This window comes from Pelophylax lessonae, assembly GCF_965119305.1.
Source record: "Pelophylax lessonae genome assembly, chromosome: 10".
Taxonomy (NCBI): domain Eukaryota; kingdom Metazoa; phylum Chordata; class Amphibia; order Anura; family Ranidae; genus Pelophylax; species Pelophylax lessonae.
Genome location: NC_138777.1, coordinates 183234613 through 183255579, shown reverse-complemented (window position 1 = coordinate 183255579; position 20967 = coordinate 183234613). Strand labels below are relative to the sequence as shown.

Below are 20967 nucleotides of genomic sequence, written 5' to 3'. Positions count from 1 at the left end.
TGACTATATAAATGCATAGGCCCATGTGCTCTGGGTGTTTGGCTGGAGAGTGGGGTCCCAGAGGGAGGGAGTGGCTGCCCCTCCTCTGTAGAAGCTGCCATATGGCCTTGGGTAGTCGACCAAAGGGCCTGAAAGTCCGATAGGAGCTGAACACAGATGTCCTGCAGAGGTGACTGGAAGGGAGACACTGGAAAGGATCTGAATCTGCCTAAAGTGAGTACAAACTGTGTCATGGGGCCTGTTCTGTGAGGGCCATCCCTTCAAGTGGAAGAGTCAGTGGACAGGTGTCAGTCAAGGGGATGCTAGAGATTGTCTTGAAGATAAAGTAGGTGCATCAAGTCTGCTGCTAGAGAGAGAGCAACAGGACCTAATCATTCCATACAAGTGACAGTATGGTAAAAGCGGTATGTCTTCTTCTTCCACAAATAATCTAGTGAGGCCAAGTGATAGTTGTCCTTATCTACGATGAATAGTTCAGTTTGGAGTATCCCACTATTCCCTTCTCCCATCCAACTTCCACAATAAATAAAAAAATAAAATAAAATACCCTGGACTGTTTATTGAGTAACAAGCAAAACGAGAGTAAGGAGGGATATGTGAAAACCTCCAGCAACTGTCTGCAGGTAATCAGAGGGAGGCCTAGGAAGTCAACACACAGCAAGCCCTATGAGGACAGCGCTACATAAACAACATATTCCACTGTAAACACTTACAATAAAAAAAAATATTTTTCTACTTTTCATTAGGGGCCTGTTTACACATGCAATATGGTAATAAGTGTGCTGTAAATCATTATATATGTGCAATACCATTAATGGCACTCTAGTGCACAAACACAATGCACCTGTGCTACAGTACATCACAGCACCCAACACACCATCAGGACGATTCATTAGGGCATTTACAGCACATCTCTGGCGATTTGGATGTAGTAGCAAGCCTTTTGCCAAATCTATGAATCCCTGTAACATTTTCATTGTTAGTACCAATGATGAGTATGCAGTCAAGTTTTGACCACCAATCTTCAGGAAGGATGTCCTTGAACTGGAGAGAGTCCAGAGAAGGGCAACAAAGCTAATAAGGGGACTGGAGGATCTCAGTTATGAGGAATGACTACAAACATTAAATTGATTCTCCCAGGAGAAGAGGCACGTAAGAGGGGATAAGATCACAAAATATACACATCTTTGAATGGGGACTCTAGCAGTAGGTTGAAAATATTTAACCTAAGGTCTCTAAAGAAGATCACACAATAAAGCTAGATCAATCTTCAACTGCATAAGGGGTTCTTTACTGTTAGAGCAGTAGGAATGTGGAACTCCCTTCCACAGGTAGTGGTGTCAGTGGGGAGTGTAAATAAATAAGTAAAAACTTTTAGAAATGTTTCTTAGTGAAAGCAATGTACAGGGATATGGAAAGTAATATTGACACGGACATTGAACTGGATGGACCCATGTCTTTATTCAACCTTACCAACTATATAATTATGGGGTCAGGTCACAAAATGATTCTGCATACAATATGAAGGTCATGTTACTCATTTTTTGGAATTATCACTTGGGATAATAAAGAGTAATTTCAGTAGCATATCAAATGTGAGATAAATACCCCAAATTTGTTAAAAATGTGAGGTAAGTACCTAAAAAATATAAGATAAATTATTAAAGACTAAGTTCCCTTTTTTAGAAAAAATAAAAAATGTACACATTTTTTTCTGAAAAAAATGTGAATTTTTTTTTTAATGAGTCTGGAAAGCATTGCACCCCTGATCAATGGATCAGGGGTGCAATGTCCGGCTTCTGCAGACAAGCCCTGCAGCTTTCAGCCTGTATATTAAAAAAGAATAGCGCGCAAATGCAAAAGAAATTAGCAAAAGCCTGTACCTCCCATACAAGCTGCAGGGCTTGTGAAATAACTACAAAAATGCTCATCAATGCCCACACAGTCCATTTAGAGCTATAAACCATCAGCCGCACTGGATGATAGTAGTTGTAGTGTATTCTTTCACAAGAAACTGTGAATGAATGTTGTGGCTGTGTGGGCAGGGTTTTTGAATTGTGACAGCAGGTGCAGGGAGAAGATCCCCACCCGCTGTCACAGGGGGTGGGGATTGGGCGAATTGGTGGTCAATTCAATAAAAAAACACACACGTTTGTTATTTATCACCTGCCAGTAGGCAGTAGGTATTGTAGTAACGCACAAAATAACAATGAGGGGAACTCTGCATTGGCCAGTAAATTAAAAGTATACATTGTATCAGAGTAACAATGTTCTGCACCAAGCCCAGGAATAAATAAAATTGTAACATTTTATAAGATAGAGATCATTCTGTGAATGAAAGCATACTAGAACGTTTTTACACTTTCATAATATTTATGTGTGCATTCATTTACATTTACTTCCCCTGATGCAATGTTAGCATGTAAAAATAATTAAAAATGCAGAAAAAAAGTAAAAAATAAACCTAATTTAAAGTGCTCAATAATACAAACCATGACTATTTGTAAAATGTCGCATGTTATTTAGTGAATTGACTACTTTTGGGATAAATATATATGTATACCCAACTTAAAGCGGAGTTCCAGCCGTTTTTGTGTTTATTAAAAGTCAGCAGCTACAAAAAGTGTAGCTGCTGAATTCTAATAAACACACATTCACCTGTCCCACGGTCCAGCGATGCGGCTGCCAGAAGCCTTGGTTCTCTCCCTTGGCTCTCCCCAGCGGCGGCAACACTAGTGTTGCACTGCGCGTCATGAATGGCCGGGCAATCTTCTGGGACCTGTGATGTGTCCCAGAAGATTGCAGGGAGGGAGGGAGGGGGAGAGGAAGACTTCCACTCGAGCCGCCTAGGAGTGGAAGTGGGAGTGAGTCCCTTTCAAATCTAGGTGCCCACTCCTCTCCCCCCCAAAAAAAGACATGCCAAGTGTGGCATGTCAGGGGGTAAGGAGCACTAAAAGGGGAAGTTCCACTTTTGGGTGGGACTCCGCATTACAGTGGAGCTCCACTTCTGGGAGCGGCGAGATTACTCGGAAGTTCGGCCCCCTCCTGCTTCCCCCGACACTGGGCCATTCAGAAAGCGAAGCGTACTTTGCGCATGTGCAGTAGGGAAATGGGTGTGTAGCCGAAAGGCTTCACTGCCAGTTTACCTTAGAAGCAATGGCGGCAGCAGCACCCGAGTGCCCATGTAAAAATCGGCTGGGGTGCTGACATTGCAGGATCCCTGGACAGGTAAGTGTCCTAATACTAAAATTTAGCAGCTACAGTATTTGTAGCTGCTGACTTTTATTTTTTTTGATGGAGGCAGGACCTCCTCTTTAAAAAGGACCCTAGGCTTTGTGTTCACCAACTCAGCCCATTATTAATGTTCTAGCGACTGATCATCAATCAGATAGTGCTGTCTGAATACTTCATCCAATGTTCGACCAGTGCTATGTTGGGTAGAGGAAGATCAACAAGTTTATACTAGATTGTTCAACTCAGTATACCTTTTAAATGTATTTACCTTGCAGTCTTGAAAACAAAAATTGCGCAGTGCTTCCTTTTGACACATGTATATTAGCCTAAATTTTGGGACTCAAATTGCTTGTGATTTTGTAAAAATACCAAAAAATAATGCTTCACTAATATAATTAGGTGTACCAACATAATAATATTGTTTGCAAAAATTACTAATCAACATATATGCAGAGTAACTTACCAAATTCACAAATAAAAAAGAATTCCTGGCTGCAGTCGTCAGTGGTTGCCCATTGGTAGCCAGACTGCTTCTTTAGGTAGCCACACTTCCCACCAGTGACAGAGGCTTCCTTACTTCCCCAGTTATCATAGCTTACATTAGATGTATCCAGCCAGGTCAAAGTTCCTGTTCAAAAGTGATATACAGCTATTAATGCACATAAATAGTATTTAACTGCATACACAACATTTTTATGTCATTCTTGTTTAGAACATTTTTAACGCCGTACATAAAAAATCAGGTAAATACAAAAAAATTCAACATTCTGGATTCTCCCACATTTTTCTGCAACAGTCAAGGAATTCATAAAGGCTATTGGCATTGCATGTTGCTGTAGACAAATGCTAGTGAATGCAAGAAATGGGCAATTTGGGACTTTATATGAGAACTGGCGAGCACTGTACAGTGTCTCCATCCCTGTCAATTGAAAAACAAGATGGGATAAATGAGGGTGTGTGAAAAACAGCCGATCCCTAGTTTGAAATACTTACCCACCAGTCTGCTAACAAACCAAAATAAACCTGTCTCCCAGCTGATCACATTTAGTTTGCACCCCATGGCTTTTTTGTGCAGCCATGCGTTTTTCGTTGCCAGTCGTGGATTGGAGCAGGTGGGGGAGGATTGGGCGTTCTCCAATCCCATCTGTTTCCAATCCACCTATTGGCAAGTATGTACTTCCTTTTGTGAAGACACTTATACACTCAGGTTGAGTAGTGTTATTTAGTGTTAGGTTCTGCAAGAACGCAGGATGCCTTGTCGCTGGCCTTGCAGCTTCCGCATGCATTTGCAAATATGTGTTAACTAAACTCCTGCTTTTAACTTATTTGTTAGACAGGTTTATTTTGGTTTGTTAGCAGACTGGTGGGTAAGTATTTCAAACTAGGGATCGGCTGTTTTTCACACACCCTCATTTATCCCATCTTGTTTTTCAATGCTAGTGAATGCAACTGAATAAATTGGGGTATGGGTGGTGAATGGGATTGAGTAGTCTCAATAGGGAAATATTGAAAAGTACCTTCAACCACCAGCTGCCGCAGCACATTTTAGGTAAAGTGGTAAAGTGAATCTGAACTCCAGGCAAACAATTAAATTTGCAGTTGAAATAAATAAAAAGGAGATGTTTTACCGGCCAAAGGATGTCTATTCGGTCGATTTAATCTTTAGATTTACATAGCTCTGTATCAAAGCTTACCCTTGTTTGGCATGTGAGACCAGTTTTTCTTTCTGCTGTAGTTAGATAACATTTACAGGTCTTCTTCCCTGGTCAGTGTAAAAAAGGAAGCAGCAGACTAATGAGATCATCCCTCTGCTCTTTCCTCCCATCAGCATGCTCCTTGCACTGCACTGCAGCATGCTCCTTGCACTGCAGTGAGTCAGATATGTGTACTGTCTGCATTTAACTCCTTCCTGACTGCGCTATAGCCAAAAGACGGCTAAAGCGCGGTTGTTCAGTTGTGGGAGGGTGCCCATGGATGTCCTCCCAGAATCACACCCTCTGTCACCTCCTGCAGTGCTCACTGGGTGGGCTCTGTGACCGCTGTGTCCTCCGGACACAGCTGACCACAAGTCGTGGTAAAGGGCCAATCACAGTGGCCTTTTACGATGTGGTCAGCTGTGTCCAATCCCAGCTGATCACATGTAAATAGACTGGCCAGTTATTGGCAGTCCTCTCCTCCCACACTGTGTCTACGGGAGGAAAGGGGAGCCATTATGGCAAGCTTGTCAGCACATCATTTACACTGATAATCAGGGCACTTATTATCAGTGCAGCCCCATCAGTGTCAATCAATGCCCATCAGTGCAGACTATCAGTTCCCATCAGTGCCAGCTATCAGTGTTGCCTATCAGTGCCCATCATTGCAGCCTATCAGTTCTCATCAGTGCAGCCTCATCAGCGGACATAATTCAAGAAGAAAACTCACTTATTTGCAAAATTTTACTACAGAATTTGAATTCCACTTCCAGGGAGTTTAGGTGAGTTTATGGGGTAACAGCATACATATACTTTCACGTGCCTTTTTTTAGTGCATGCATAGAATATCAATATTATCAATAAATTACTCTGTTTTGAGTTACCCATATTGTTTTACCTACAGCTGACCTTCGGGCAGATATAAAAGTCGCCGGTAACAGAGCTCCATATACATTAAATCATCCTTTAATGTATTTTTTAAATTCAGGTAGCGTAAGCATCTGAATTTGCCCTGGCATCTGCCATTTGCAATCCCTGTACAGCAGAGCTCAATCTGGGAGAGAAAGAAGCAGCACAAGGAATAGGTCAGTTCTGTGGTGCTAATGTGGTAAGAAAGGGCATGACGGCAGGAGAAAAGAGCAGAATTACAGATAAATTAGTTACATAGAGAAGAGGAGAGGGAGCACTAGTTCACAAGGGACCACCAACCATTGCCACATCCCTAAAACATATTAGAAAATACAAATTGGGTTGAGGGACTGGTTCCACATCTACTCAGGCCGAAGGCGAGAGAAGTGTCTGGACTCTGCCTCACCAGAAGCATGGGACTTTAAGGCAATGATCATATGGTGGTGATAATGGTTGGCATAAAGGACCACAATGTATAAAAGTATTTCAATTTGATTACAAAAATAAGATTAAAAAAGACATCACATAAGATATAAAAGCGAAAATACAGACATGACTTGTAAACATTTCGGATGAAAACTAAAATGGATCAATAATAATACAGCAGATCACAGAGGTCCTACATGTTTCGCCAAGATTTTTGGCTTCTTCAGGGACCGAAACTGTTTGTGACCTTTTTACTGATTCTAGATGTTAAAACATAACATATATTAGTCTATCAGTTTGTTCAAATAACATAGGAGTCATAACAAACCAAACATGCAATTAAACATAATGGTAATGACTTCCTGTAAAGATACAAAAATATTTGTATGATAATATGCTTACCATTTGCTTTAACGAAAGATTATATCCGTTGAGCATGACAAAACCCCATAGCGAAGAGTGACATGTGGCAGTGGTACGGCAAGGGTCAAGCACTGACACTTGGCTGAGAACTTTCCAAAGGGTAAGCACTGGACTGGACTAAAGACCAAAAGCCGCGATACGGTATCCAGGGAAAATAAAAAAGGATATATATCCAAGTTTCTAAAAAGAAAAATATATGTGGAGGACAAGGTAAGGAAGTGATAATAAATAACTCGGCCAGATAGTCTAAGAACTTTAGTGTTTTGAATGGGGAATAAGGCAGATAAGTGAATGCCAAGTGACAAAAACCCAAAAGGTAATAGAAAATGCAGTTTTAATAAAGAAAATTCAGACACCCAAAATCACCAAGGTGCAGCAGTTCTCACAGACGAGTTGGCAACTGGCGTTGGGATATATAAAGAGTATGGTAGAAATTAGCTTAATACAGATATATAAATAGTGCTATGATATGCTTAGACAAAGCAGTGCATGGAAAGAGAGTTAAATTAGTAGCTGTTGTGTGACGAAAGAAGGAAACAAAAATATGTGCCAAAAGGCAGCATATTGCTGAAGGAATTGTGAAATAAAGATTGTGAAATAAAGAGGAACATTGTTGATAACAATGTATCCAACCAGTGATTACATTAAAAGAAAAGTGAGTAATTTTTTTTTTTTATTATTAGGAATCTGGAGTATTCCATCAATAGACCAGATAAGAGAGGCAAGGTATCATAGAATCGGCAAAAGCCCCCAGGGAGTGAATGAGCCTGACGACAACAAAACAGAAAAAGGGAAGAGCCACTCACCTAGTCAGATAATGTCCCTGCTAAACAAGTCCATAGTTGTGTTCTGAAGATGCCACCTGGTTCGCGCTTGTTAGCCTGTAGTTGGTAAATCCATTAAGCCTCACTTTTTAGAATGGCATTATCAAAGTTCCCACCACGTGGGTTTTGTTTAATGGTTTCTAACACAGAAAATTCGATGGTATATGGGTCAAAGCTATGATTAAGTCCCACATGTTTACAAATAGGGGTATATATCATTCCGGTATCAATGTAGTACAGGTTTTTTTTTTCTCCCCCCCCCCCTTTTTTTCGTCCTCTTTGGCCCATTTAACTAACTACCCAATCTGTTTATTACATTTTCAGATATGTACAATTGTACGCATCGCATCTGCTCCTGATGAGTGAATATATTCACGAAACGCGTAGAGCTACTATAGATGCCATGCTATTTTATTATACATTTATTCTACAACTCTTTCATTATCTATTTAGTTTTTATGTTGTTACTTCCCCAGGTAGACACCCAGGTCTATATAGACTAATATATGTGCAATCGTGTTATGTTATGTACCATGTGCGTTTATTTATGTAATACATGTAAGGAATTGTAACTTGTATTTAATATTACTTCATTGTATATTTAATTAACCCATGAATTAAATGTAATATTTTATACTTTATTATTTGTATATTCTGTTTTGTTATCAATTCTATGTAATATTCTCTAATAATAATTTTTGTGCCATGACCTTACACATGGACACACCAACCATACATATGATATTACTCATCTATTTTACCTATTTCCCCTGATTGCACCTGCAGTTTCATTTAAAGTCCCGACCCCCTTTTTGTTTTTAATTAATTGATAGGGATGGAGGTATTATGACCCTACCATGTTATGTCCTCATTCAAAGTCCCAAATTCTTCACCCCTCTCTTCAAGTCCATAGTTGTGTTCTGAAGATGCCACCTGGTTCACGCTATGTAAAGGGAGCCGTGTCCGGCTTCCTACGCCGCAGCGGGTCTATAAATAGGCCGGTCCCGCCGGAAGTGACGCGGTCGTGACCGGCCGCTGTATGTCACTTCCGGCGCAGGCGCCATCTTGCGTCCCTAACCAGCGTGAACCGCAAACACCGCGGTAACACGCTGATAGCGGGTCGCAATTAAACCCGCCCACACAAGGGGCGGGATCGGGGACAAAAACAGGGAGAAAAGATGGAAAAAACTTCACCTCAAGCCCCTGGCTTGGCGCCCGAGTACCTACCACAAAAAAGAGGAAAGAATCCAAACCAGGCACACATATCACAGATGTTTGGGGCAAATCATGTCACTATCAACGGATATCAATAAATATATTCATAATAACTGGTCCTACATATTGACGATCACAATTTGACATACATATTCATATACAGCCATATCAAATTTAGCAAAAATACAAATAACATGTATATACATATAAATATTTATATATATATATATATATGTTGAAAAACAACATATTGAGCATTGAGGGGAAACGAGGAAAAAAAAAAAAAAAGGAAGAAGACGAATATGACTTCACAGCAACAGCCCCTTGAGGCATAGAGTTCATGTTCATTCTAAGAATGGTTTATATGATATAGCTGTATCGAGGCCAGGGGGCTTGGTAGCCTGTAGTTGGTAAATCCATTTAGCCTCACTTTTTAGAATGGCATTATCAAAGTTCCCACCACGTGGGTTTTGTTTAATGGTTTCTAACACAGAAAATTCGATGGTATATGGGTCAAAGCTATGATTAAGGCCCACATGTTTACAAATAGGGGTATATATCATTCCGGTATCAATGTATTACAGGTGGTCGTGTATGCAGCGAGCAAATGCTCTTTTGGTTTTACCGACATAAAACGAACCACAAATGCAACTAGCTAGATAGACAACTCCTTCAGTGCGACAAGTGGTATAGAAGCGGGGTTTGAGCATGCCTCCCCGTGGGAGGGGGACTGTGAAGGTCTTAAGAAAGGCTTTAAAGTACAAGATTTTCGCACCCTTAAAATACTAATCCAATTATTGGATGAAAATGAAACTATCACTGAAGTTCAATCATCAGACTCTTCATCGTCCAGTGATGATGAGAAGGATGATGAACCTACTCCTCGAAAGTTCAAAGCCAAATCAACTAAGTTTCCCAAACTCCAGACCTGTCCCGCTATATGGGCGTTTCTAAAACAAACCCTGAAAGATATTGAAAATTTGAGACTTCCCGTTACCAAAATCTCCAATTTATCAAGTTTTCACAAATTGGCCCTTGATGGACTAGTCCATAATGACAACGTTGTCATAAAGCCATCGGACAAGGGTGGCAACGTGGTCATTATGGACAGACATTGATATGAAGACATGTGCAATGACATCCTGTAAAATCAAGACTGGTACACACCGGTCTCCCAGGATGTCATTGAACATTTCAAAGTTTGTTTTAAATCTATACTATGGAATAATACAAGAAGATAACTGCGCTAACTAATGAGATCCAGCAGCAACTTAAATTGCGACAAACAATCAAAAAAGTATATATAACTAAGTTGCGCTAAATTGTTTTATAAATGGCAATGAATGTCAAATTAAGGCACAATATGATGTTAACTCCAAATGAATGTCCTCTGAAAGTCCCAGATAATCTCCAGAAATAAACACAGTCCAAAATGTAAATTCCCAAGTCAGAAACGTGTATCACCGGTGATGTAGTCTCCTTACCAGATAAAGGAAAGGGAAAAGCCAAACTCAAATTAGGTCTGCCAATCTCAGATCTGCAAGCCCATATTCATCTCAGGTGATGGATGGAAATCATGTAAAGAAAACAGAAGCTTCCATAGCATAATACTGTTGTTAAATGACACCCTGAGAAGTGCACACCACCACCAGAGCAGATAAGGATGAAAGTTATGCACCAGCACCCCTATGTTCCAAATGCTTACCAGAAGATAGGTAAAGGGACACACAAAAGCCACCAAATTCAAAGATTCAAAGATCACCCCAACACCACTGCCTCTTACCAAATCGCATATGGGTAAACGCCAAATGTCCCATGGATGACCCTCGGAACCAGCAGTAGGTGGAACGATCACTCCAAATCACAACATTATTGATCAGTACATGAAGGCCAATGTTCTTTGCTTTGAAATTCTGAACACAGTTCCGAATGGACTTCATAGAAGCCAAGTCACAAAATAAAAATTCCACTTTCTCATTCAGGGTGTCTTGTTGTATTTGTCTCACCGCTTCATTGCCATCAGCTTCATTGTTTCCTGCTATTATCACATGCATTCCATGTTTGGCTAAATGTTTTGCTGTATAATATCCTATTCCTCTTGAGCCTCCAGTTACAAAAGCAACTTTTCCATTGTGTCTTGGGAGATCTGGCAGGGCGAAGGCTCGGCACAGGCTCAAGAGGAATAGGATATTATACAGCAAAACATTTAGCCAAACATGGAATGCATGTGATAATAGCAGGAAACAATGAAGCTGATGGCAATGAAGCGGTGAGACAAATACAACAAGACACCCTGAATGAGAAAGTGGAATTTTTATTTTGTGACTTGGCTTCTATGAAGTCCATTCGGAACTGTGTTCAGAATTTCAAAGCAAAGAACATTGGCCTTCATGTACTGATCAATAATGTTGTGATTTGGAGTGATCGTTCCACCTACTGCTGGTTCCGAGGGTCATCCATGGGACATTTGGCGTTTACCCATATGCGATTTGGTAAGAGGCAGTGGTGTTGGGGTGATCTTTGAATCTTTGAATTTGGTGGCTTTTGTGTGTCCCTTTACCTATCTTCTGGTAAGCATTTGGAACATAGGGGTGCTGGTGCATAACTTTCATCCTTATCTGCTCTGGTGGTGGTGTGCACTTCTCAGGGTGTCATTTAACAACAGTATTATGCTATGGAAGCTTCTGTTTTCTTTACATGATTTCCATCCATCACCTGAGATGAATATGGGCTTGCAGATCTGAGATTGGCAGACCTAATTTGAGTTTGGCTTTTCCCTTTCCTTTATCCGGTAAGGAGACTACATCACCGGTGATACACGTTTCTGACTTGGGAATTTACATTTTGGACTGTGTTTATTTCTGGAGATTATCTGGGACTTTCAGAGGACATTCATTTGGAGTTAACATCATATTGTGCCTTAATTTGACATTCATTGCCATTTATAACACAATTTAGCGCAACTTAGTTATATATACTATACTATGGAATGCCTTACAATCTGGTCTCATTGACCAAGATGTACATGATTTCTTGAATGTTATATGGCCTATCCTATATAGATGGAAAAGCTGCGCTAAACAATTGATATACTGTGAATTGGCAAAAACACAGAAAGGAGGTTAGGCTACAGTCCAGACATGAAGCACAGATTGAACATGTGTAATGTTTTAGGACAGTCCACAGAAAGAGGATTCCAAGGTGTAGATGCAGGGATGACAAATCCACCACCAAAAGGTCACTCCAAACAACCACGGTGAAGCATGCTGTGGGTGTACGCTTACCAAAAGGAAACAGGTTAAAAGCCTTGTAAGATCTCAGGACGACCAGCTACAGGGAGACACCTCTCTCAACCAGGATATGGCCTATCCTGCCAACATTCTATTCACTCCCAAAAGTGCACAAGCGCCTAGATAGACCACCAGGTCGTCCCATCGTCTCTGGTATGGGCTCCATCACTGAACCGCCAGCCAATTTGTGGACGACCAGCTTCGTCCACATGTGGTTCGATTACCTTCATACCTCAAGGACACGCTAGAATTATTGAGAGTGTTAGAGAGTCTTACAGTACCCGAGGGGTTCCTATTGGTCGCTATGGACATTGAGGCACTCTATTCGAGCATACCTCATTCGAGGGGAGTTGAGGTGATTTCCACCTCCCTCAAAGAACAGGTTCAAGCTAAGTGGCCTATGGCTGACTTTGTCATTCAACTCCTGCACCATATACTTCGGTCAAATGTCTTTACGTTTGGCGACGTCACCTACCTCCAGGTACAGGGGGTGGCGATGGTGACTTTGTGTGCCCCATCGTACGCCAACCTGTACCTGGGGGGGTGGGAAAGGGAGCTGTTCGCCGATGATGCTGCCTCGATGTATCTGCGCCACCTTGCCCTGTGGCACAGATACATCGATGACGTACTCATCGTGTGGACAGGGACACCCACTGAATTGTTTGCCTTTGTTGAGTACATTTCTAACAACACCTTTAATCTCAAATTCACTGTCCAACATGATACTACTAGTATTCCTTTCTTAGATACAACTGTTTTTTTGAATCAAGGTGGTACTTTATATACCTCGCTGTACCGCAAAGCTACAGCAGGAAATACCATCTTGCATAGTTCAAGCGGCCATCCCCAACCACTTGTACGCAGCATTCCTTACTCTCAATATCTGAGGACACTACGAAACTGTGCACTGGACAGTGACTTTGAACGAGAAGCCAGATCCTTACAAAAAAGGTTACTGGCAGGAGGCTATAGCAAAAATGTACACAGGAAGGCTTACAACAGGTCTGTAGCACAATCCAGAGACAATTTGATCTTTGGACCTCGTGTTAAACAATCCCTCAATACCACAAAAATCATTACGAAATACAATTCACATCATCAGACAATTTAGAAATTTACTGGAAAAAAACTGGCATTTTCTGACTGACGATGTGACCATTTCCAAGTATATTCGACAATCACCAGAGATTGTCTATCGTAGAGCTCCCTCTCTGAGGGATAAACTGGTTCACAGTCATTACCAAGGACAGGATGAGATCTTAATGGGCGCTACCGGTGGATTTGGCACATTCCGCTGTGGTGAATGTCCAGAATGCCCATGGGTGAGAGAGGGCAACACAGTCCCCCTCCCACGGGGAAGCATGCTCAAACCCCGCTTCTATGCCACTTGTCGCACTGAAGGAGTTGTCTATCTAGCTAGTTGCATTTGTGGTTCGTTTTATGTCGGTAAAACCAAAAGAGCATTTGCTCGCCGCATACACGACCACCTGTACTACATTGATACCGGAATGATATATACCCCTATTTGTAAACATGTGGGTCTTAATCATAGCTTTGACCCATATACCATTGAATTTTCTGTGTTAGAAACCATTAAACAAAACCCACGTGGTGGGAACTTTGATAATGCCATTCTAAAAAGTGAGGCTAAATGGATTTACCAACTACAGGCTACCAAGCGCGAACCAGGTGGCATCTTCAGAACACAACTATGGACTTGTTTAGCAGGGACATTATCTGACTAGGTGAGTGGCTCTTCCCTTTTCTGTTTTGTTGTTGTCAGGCTCATTCACTCCCTGGGGGCTTTTGGTGATTCTATGATACCTTGCCTCTCTTATCTGGTCTATTGATGGACTACTCCAGGGGTCCTAATAATAAAAAAAATGTCACTCACTTTTCTTTTAATGTAATCACTGGTTGGATACATTGCTATCAACAATGTTCCTCTTTATTTCACAATCTTCCCCTCACATTTTTCACCTTTTGCATCCATTCCTTCAGCAATATGCTGCCTTTTGGCACATATTTTTGTTTACTTCTTTCGTCACACAACAGCTACTAACTTAACTCTCTTTCCGTGCACTGCTTTGTCTAAGCATATCATATCACTATTTATATATCTGTATTAAGCTCATTTCTACCATACTCTTTATATATCACAACTCCAGTTGCCAACTGGTCTGTGAGAACTGCTGCACCTTGGTGATTTTGGGTGTCTGAGTTTTCTTCATGAGCAGTGCCTTTTCTATTACCTTTTGGGTTTTTGTCACTTGGCATTCACTTATCTGCCTTATTCCCCATTCAAAATACTAAAGTTCTTAGACTATCTGACCAAGTTATTTATTATCACTTCCTTCCCTTGTCCCCCACATATATTTTTCTTTTTAGAAACTTGGATATATATCCTTTTTTATTTTCCCTGGATACCGTATCGCGGCTGTTGGTCTTTAGTCCAGTCCAGTGCTTACCCTTTGGAAAGTTCTCAGCCAAGTGTCAGTTCTTGACCCTTGCTGTACCATTGCCACATGTCACTCTTCGCTATGGGGTTTTGTCATGCTCAACGGATATAATCTTTCGTTAAAGCAAATGGTAAGCATATTATCATACAAATATTTTTGTATCTTTACAGGAAGTCATTACCATTATGTTTAATTGCATGTTTGGTTTGTTATGACTCCTATGTTATTTGAACAAACTGATAGACTAATATATGTTATGTTTTAACATCTAGAATCAGTAAAAAGGTCACAAACAGTTTCGGTCCCTGAAGAAGCCAAAAATCTCAGCAAAACATGTAGGACCTCTGTGATCTGCTGTATTATTATTGATCCATTTTGTTTTCATCCGAAATGTTTACAAGTCATGTCTGTATTTTCGCTTTTATATTTTATGTGATGTCTTTTTTAACCTTATTTTTGTAATAAAATTGAAATACTTTTATACATTGTGGTCCTTTATGCTAACCATTATCACCACCATATAATCATTGCCTTAAAGTCCCATGCTTCTGGTGAGGCAGAGTCTGGACACTTCTCTCGTCTTCGGCCTGAGTAGATGCGGAACCAGTCCCTCAACCCAATTTGTATTTTCAGATAAATTAGTTAATCTGTCTGCTGCTTTAACTTTTTCTGTCCAGTCACTGGGGGAGGTACAAGACCTGTAAGTGTTACTTATCTGCTGCAGATAAAAATCAGGTTTCTTGCCCTGCCAGACAGGGCTTTATGGTGTGGTAGAGCTGTGTAAATCATAGGACTCGATGGAGAGAAATACAAATCCTTTAGCAACGAAACTTCCATAATAGATTGTTTGTATTTAATCTATGTGTTATGTCTATATGAATCTATGTATGCCTATTAACAGTGAATTGTTCCTTAATAAAATTATCAAATGTGGACTCGAATGTGCATATAAACATTATACAGGTATACATTTATTGATATTAGTGTGGTTAATGTGGCGTGATAGCTGCTTTTTCAGTATTTGAATTTTTTTTTTTCTTTTTTGTTTTGGACCTAACTTTTCTATATGAATATGTGTCATTTTTTCAGCCTACAATCAACAGAGTTATGTTATATGCACCACTACTGTATGCTCTATTAGAATATCTTACTCTCAATACCATTTACTGATACAAGTTTCCAAAATGTATTCTTTCATTAAAAAATGTTGTATATTGTTATATTGTATTATAATGTATTGTTATAATACTAAATATTAACCAATATAACTATATCCAAGTGGTAGTGAGCTAAAATAAATTTCTACATTAAAAGAGAAGTATGTTTTTTTCTTTTCAAAATCATACTTACCTAGGTGGATGCAGTAGCGGTCCAATGCTGCATCTGTCCACCGCCAGCACTAAGACTGAGAACCGAACCATCAAACATCGCCGATCGCTCGTTTCTCAGGGCTGTCTGCTCTGTCTACTCTGCCCCCCCCCCCATGTTGTCTGCTCTGCCCCCCTTCCCTTCTCACTGGAGCGCTGGGCTGTGGAGGCGCTGGGAGTGGCCAGCTCAGGCTCTCAGTGGCTCGCATGTGGGCAGATCCCGACTTCATTGCCACAACCTTGCTCCAGCCTTAACCGGCCCTGTGATGCCAGCAGACGGCCGGCTTCAGCCCGCTGTCTGCTAACAGCAAATCACAGGAGTGCAGAGTGATTTTCATTCCTGTGATACACAGGAGAAATACAGCCAAACAAGCTTTGGCTGTACTTCTCCTTTATTATGGAAACCATAATGCAAATATATATTATACTCAGAGCCTATGTTTATTCAGCTTAGGGCTCAGCTTGTCAGTCAGATTCTTACATAAGACATGGAAAGTATGAAAAGGCGCATACAAAAAATGTTTATGATTAAAGATATCATACACAATTGGAGATGGGAAGGCCTGAAAAAAAGAGAAAATTGGAAACAAAAACTGTTTTTGTGTTTTTTGTTGCTTTTTTTTCCTGGAAAGAATTAAAAAATAAAGTCTGGAATATATTATTTTACAATGATAAATTAGATATCTTTGACGTGGTATTCAAACTGTAAAACAGGAAGACCTTAATTAAAGATTTCTGAGACTTTATGTAAGTTAATTAAATGATTGCAAGCTCTCTCAGCTGAAGACAAGAATATCCTGGAATACAGTTCAAGTAACACTGTACTTCTCAGTGCAGTTCTCCAAAAAGAGGCATATGCATTTTTACCACTATTGGGCACTTCAGGGGGAAGGCTCCAAGTTAGTTTGCTTGTGGGCTCCATCTTGTATCTCCTACAGTTGAGTGATTAATGATAGTTTTTGTCCTCTCGGGTCTTAATTGACAAGTAAGAAGGTACATTTGTTTAAAAAATGTGTTTATCTTTCTTAACCTTTAAATGATTCCTATTAATGTTCTCCACTATCACAGCATAATGTTTACCTATAGTCTGCTCAGTACATTGATTTTTCTTTTCCTCCTCTCAGTCAAATAGTGAGACCAACATCTAGAGTTTGTAACATTTCCACAGTGCAATTTCTGCTGAGAGCAAAGCTACAATTTGCAAATATTGTGAAAAGAAACATTCTTTTCCAAATGCTACAAGGATTACAAAACACATCCTTGCATTGCATACCGGAGGTGCCCTAAAAATATTAAAAATACTTTATGGAATGAAATGATGAGAAGCATAGTGAAAGTGTAAGTAACTTTTCCTCCCAGAGTTCCTATTCTAGAAACACGCTTTCTGCTTCATCTGGGTCATCACAAAGTGTTTCTTCATCAGCAGCATCTTTAAGTGAGGAAGTGTTACAAACCATTGCTTCCCAAAAATACACAATCCCTTAATTTATAGATTAAAGGACACCTAAGAATTTAGGAGAACATTGATAAAGCGTTTGCAAGAGCAATATATGGTTCTGGATCAGCATTGTCAATAAATGAACTTGTACATTGGTAGAAAGCTTTTATATTATTATGAGCGAAAACGGGGTGGTTACCTGTTCTCATTTATAGTTGAATAGTTGAAATGTTATTAACATATACAGTCCTTGTTATTCCATTTGTAATAAAAAAATAACATTTTAAAAAGCAATTTTAGTTTATTTACTGAATAAGCTGTACTTTTATTTCAAGCATACTATGTTGCATTTCATGTTCCCAGTGTAACAAAAAAGCTTGAATTTGTAAAACTTCATGCTGAATTCGTTTTCAATTTTTCCCTTCAATTTCCGTTTTTTATGAAAAAAAAAAAAGTTTTTTTCTCATGCCCTCTATGATCCAGACGGTGTTACAGGCAAGTACTGAGAGCTTGCTGATAACAACAAATGGCACTGGTTTAGGTTCACCTACTTTATCTAGTAAGGATATTTCCATAGTGTTGAATATGTTGCCTAAAATATAATGCTGTCTATAAAAAAAAAAAAAAAAAAAAATCATTAATATCAATCATTAAGCACCACAATGATTTAGTATTTTTCTCTTTTGTTTGCTGTTTTATCCACGTGTAATGCATTCCATTTACAGTTAATACAAATTAACCTCCAAACTTTATATTATTGTCCTGAAGCATTAACTATTGTTGAGGACCTTAGTAGCATACATGGAGAATAACCCTACTGATTTCAAGCAATGTAGCTAGAACTGGTTACTTACCAGTACCACATTCAGTATTTACAGGAGTATTTAGTACCATTGACATCCTAAAGCTGCCCATAGATGAGCAATTGTTTCTATTTCAGGCAGCAGGCTGAACAAAAAATAAACCCCAAACAACTGGATTTCTCCATCCACACATGGATCCCGCCTCCCACCCCCCCCCCCCCCCACACACACACACAGGGACTTTGTAATCTGACAGCAGGACTCTCCACTGTCAGAATACACTGATCAGTGGCTGCAGCCAATTGGCTACAGCTGCTGTGTTGATAGAGAAAAGTTTTCCACCATTCCTGTTCAAAGGTGATAATCTACTTCTGACAAGCAAGGGCTGCCACAAATGGATCAAAATTAAAGGCAAACATTTTTTATTTTTATTTTATGTTTTAATAGAATGGAGATGGATAAGAACTCCTGTCAGGTTTTTTTTTTTTTTTTGCTGTCTGTGTCCCAGTTATTGAGATTCATCCTCTTTATGTGTCCTGTTTACAATTATCATTGAAAGTTAAAGTAAAAGAAAATCCCAAATTTTGGGGTGTCCCTAGAAAATTAATAGAGGGGAAATCTTCCAATGGGGACACTAGTTCTCCAAGTAATTCCCTTAATGTGCAGGGATTTCCTATCACTTCGTGTTTGGCTATGGGATGCCAAATCTTGTGCAAAGGGACGCAAATGGCAAAAAAAAAAAAATCATAGGGTTATAACCCTCCCTTACTTTAGCTCTACTTTAAGATCTGCAGAATCTGTGGTTTCCTGAACCTTTTATGGTGGCCACGCACACTTCAATTTTTTTATCCAATCGATGTGCGTTTTTATCTAAACAATTGTATCTACAAACAACCTAATAGCCATACCTTCCCTTGAGATTGATTTAGATCTGACTTAGTTGGTTGGCCAGGCTTGAAATGTATCAATTGTTTTGCATCGATCAGCAGAATCAATCTACTTTTGTTCAAAAATGTGATCGTATTTCAATCAATCAGATTACGAGATTACATGGTGGAAACAGATGTGATTGAAAACTTATTAGCATATAAAAATGAAAAAAAGCATCTTAAATATCAGTCAAATTCCACTTCCCCATTTGTGGCATATCAATTGAATGGGTTGTTAACTATAGATCAATTATTCCTATTGATTAGAAAATAAATTGCTTATTTATGGAAGTCTATATGGCCACTATTAGACATTGGGTTTCCAGGCAACAAAACATCCATACCATATGTATTACCAGTTTACCTGAATCACTCTTAGGTTGAAGGTTGTACACAATCCCCATCCACCAATCTTCATCTTCGGATACATGTTGTTCTAGAAAGTCTTGAGTCCCCTGATTATGAATGAAGACCAGATGTCCCCCTCCTCTTTCACACCAGGACTGAGCACTGCGGAAAGTACGTTCAAGGCGGACAAATTCATAGCAGGAGCTATTGTAAGAGATCTGGTACTTCGAGCAAGGAGACGAATCTCCAGGATAAGCAAGAAAAAAAAAAATTAGAAACGTTAGCCAAATCTTCCTATACAACATGATGCTGCATGAACCATGTCCTCCACTGGACTGATGTCTGCAACAAGTGTTGGCTCATCCCTAACAGGAAGAAGACTGATACTACTCCACCAATGGTCAATTCACTGTATTGTGCCCGGGCCATAAAGAGATCAATTTGTCACATGCAATGTGTAGATTGTAGATACACAATACTGGACATCCATAAACACAAAGCTTAAATGCTAAATCAGAAATAATCAGCACTCATTAGCATCCAGCATGGCTTGGAAGAAGGAAGATAAGACTACAATGCTCAGGTGGTGCTTAGAGATAAACCAGTCAAATGCTCTTTATTACTTCTTTTGTGAATATAGAAGGAGCTAATCACTGCAGCCTTCTGCTCATATTTTAAAGGAGACCAAAGAACAACAACAAAATGATACAATACTCCAGAACACCAGTGTTTAGGGTGTTCTCTTCAGGACAACATGGCAAAAAGAAAAAAGCTAAAAAATAAGTGATATTGGCTTGCGGTATTGAAGCAGAACTCCAGCCAAAAATAACAAAATGAAAATGAACAGCCTATTTGAAGGTAAAATACCAAAACCAGCTTTTGCTGCAATTTGCACCTTTACTTCAGAGATCTTCAGTGCAGTAATTTTTTTCTGCCGCTAGATGTCTTTATTCTGATAACCAGCATCATTCAACTCACTTCCTCTAAGCCCAGGTTTTCCTAGAATCGCCCCAACCTGTGACTGGACAGTGAAGCAGAAGCAGCACAGCAATGAGCCCATTTCTCATTGAATGCTTTCCCCTCCTATCAGTCTAAAACTGTACTGCCTGGCAAATCCTATTAGATCTGTGAACCGAACTAAAAATCTCAGCTATCTTCTGTGAACTACAAAACTCCCCTCCATGTAATGAAGATGAGGAGAGCGGGAAACGGGAGGGGGGGGGGTGAAAACTGCGGTGGGTTCTGTAGTCATACCACATTTCTTGTTCTAGGGTGACAATGCTGCTATTCTTTAACAGTAGTCTCCAAGCTATGACCCGGGGCCAGATATAGCCCTTGCCTTTATCAGGCCTTTGGGAATCTATTTCTCCCACTGATACAAGGCACTATTCCTTCTACCCCAACACTGGGACATAATTCTTGTTATTGATACCAACAATATGGCACTCTATTCCTCCCACTGATACAAGGCACTATTCCTTCTACCCCAACACTGGGACATAATTCTTGTTATTGATACCAACAATATGGCACTATTCCTGACACTGACCCCAACAATGGTGCACTATACTTCCCACTGACACCAATGATGGGACACTATCTCTCCCA

At 39.9% G+C, this 20967-nt stretch overlaps 1 protein-coding gene across 1 annotated transcript in view; it reads right to left on the bottom strand.

The window, feature by feature from the left end:
* Positions 1-20419, bottom strand: part of LOC309566016 (polycystin-1-like protein 2) — a gene marked incomplete at its 5' end in the record, with an annotated part of 162574 nt that extends 142155 nt beyond the window's left edge. Inside the window, 3 exons of the mRNA XM_082271035.1 lie at positions 3698-3862; positions 19376-19603; positions 20338-20419. Of these exons, the coding sequence (XP_082127161.1) occupies positions 3698-3862; positions 19376-19603; positions 20338-20419 (475 nt within the window). The remainder of the gene's footprint in view (positions 1-3697; positions 3863-19375; positions 19604-20337) is intronic.
* Positions 20420-20967: the final 548 nt, after the last annotated feature.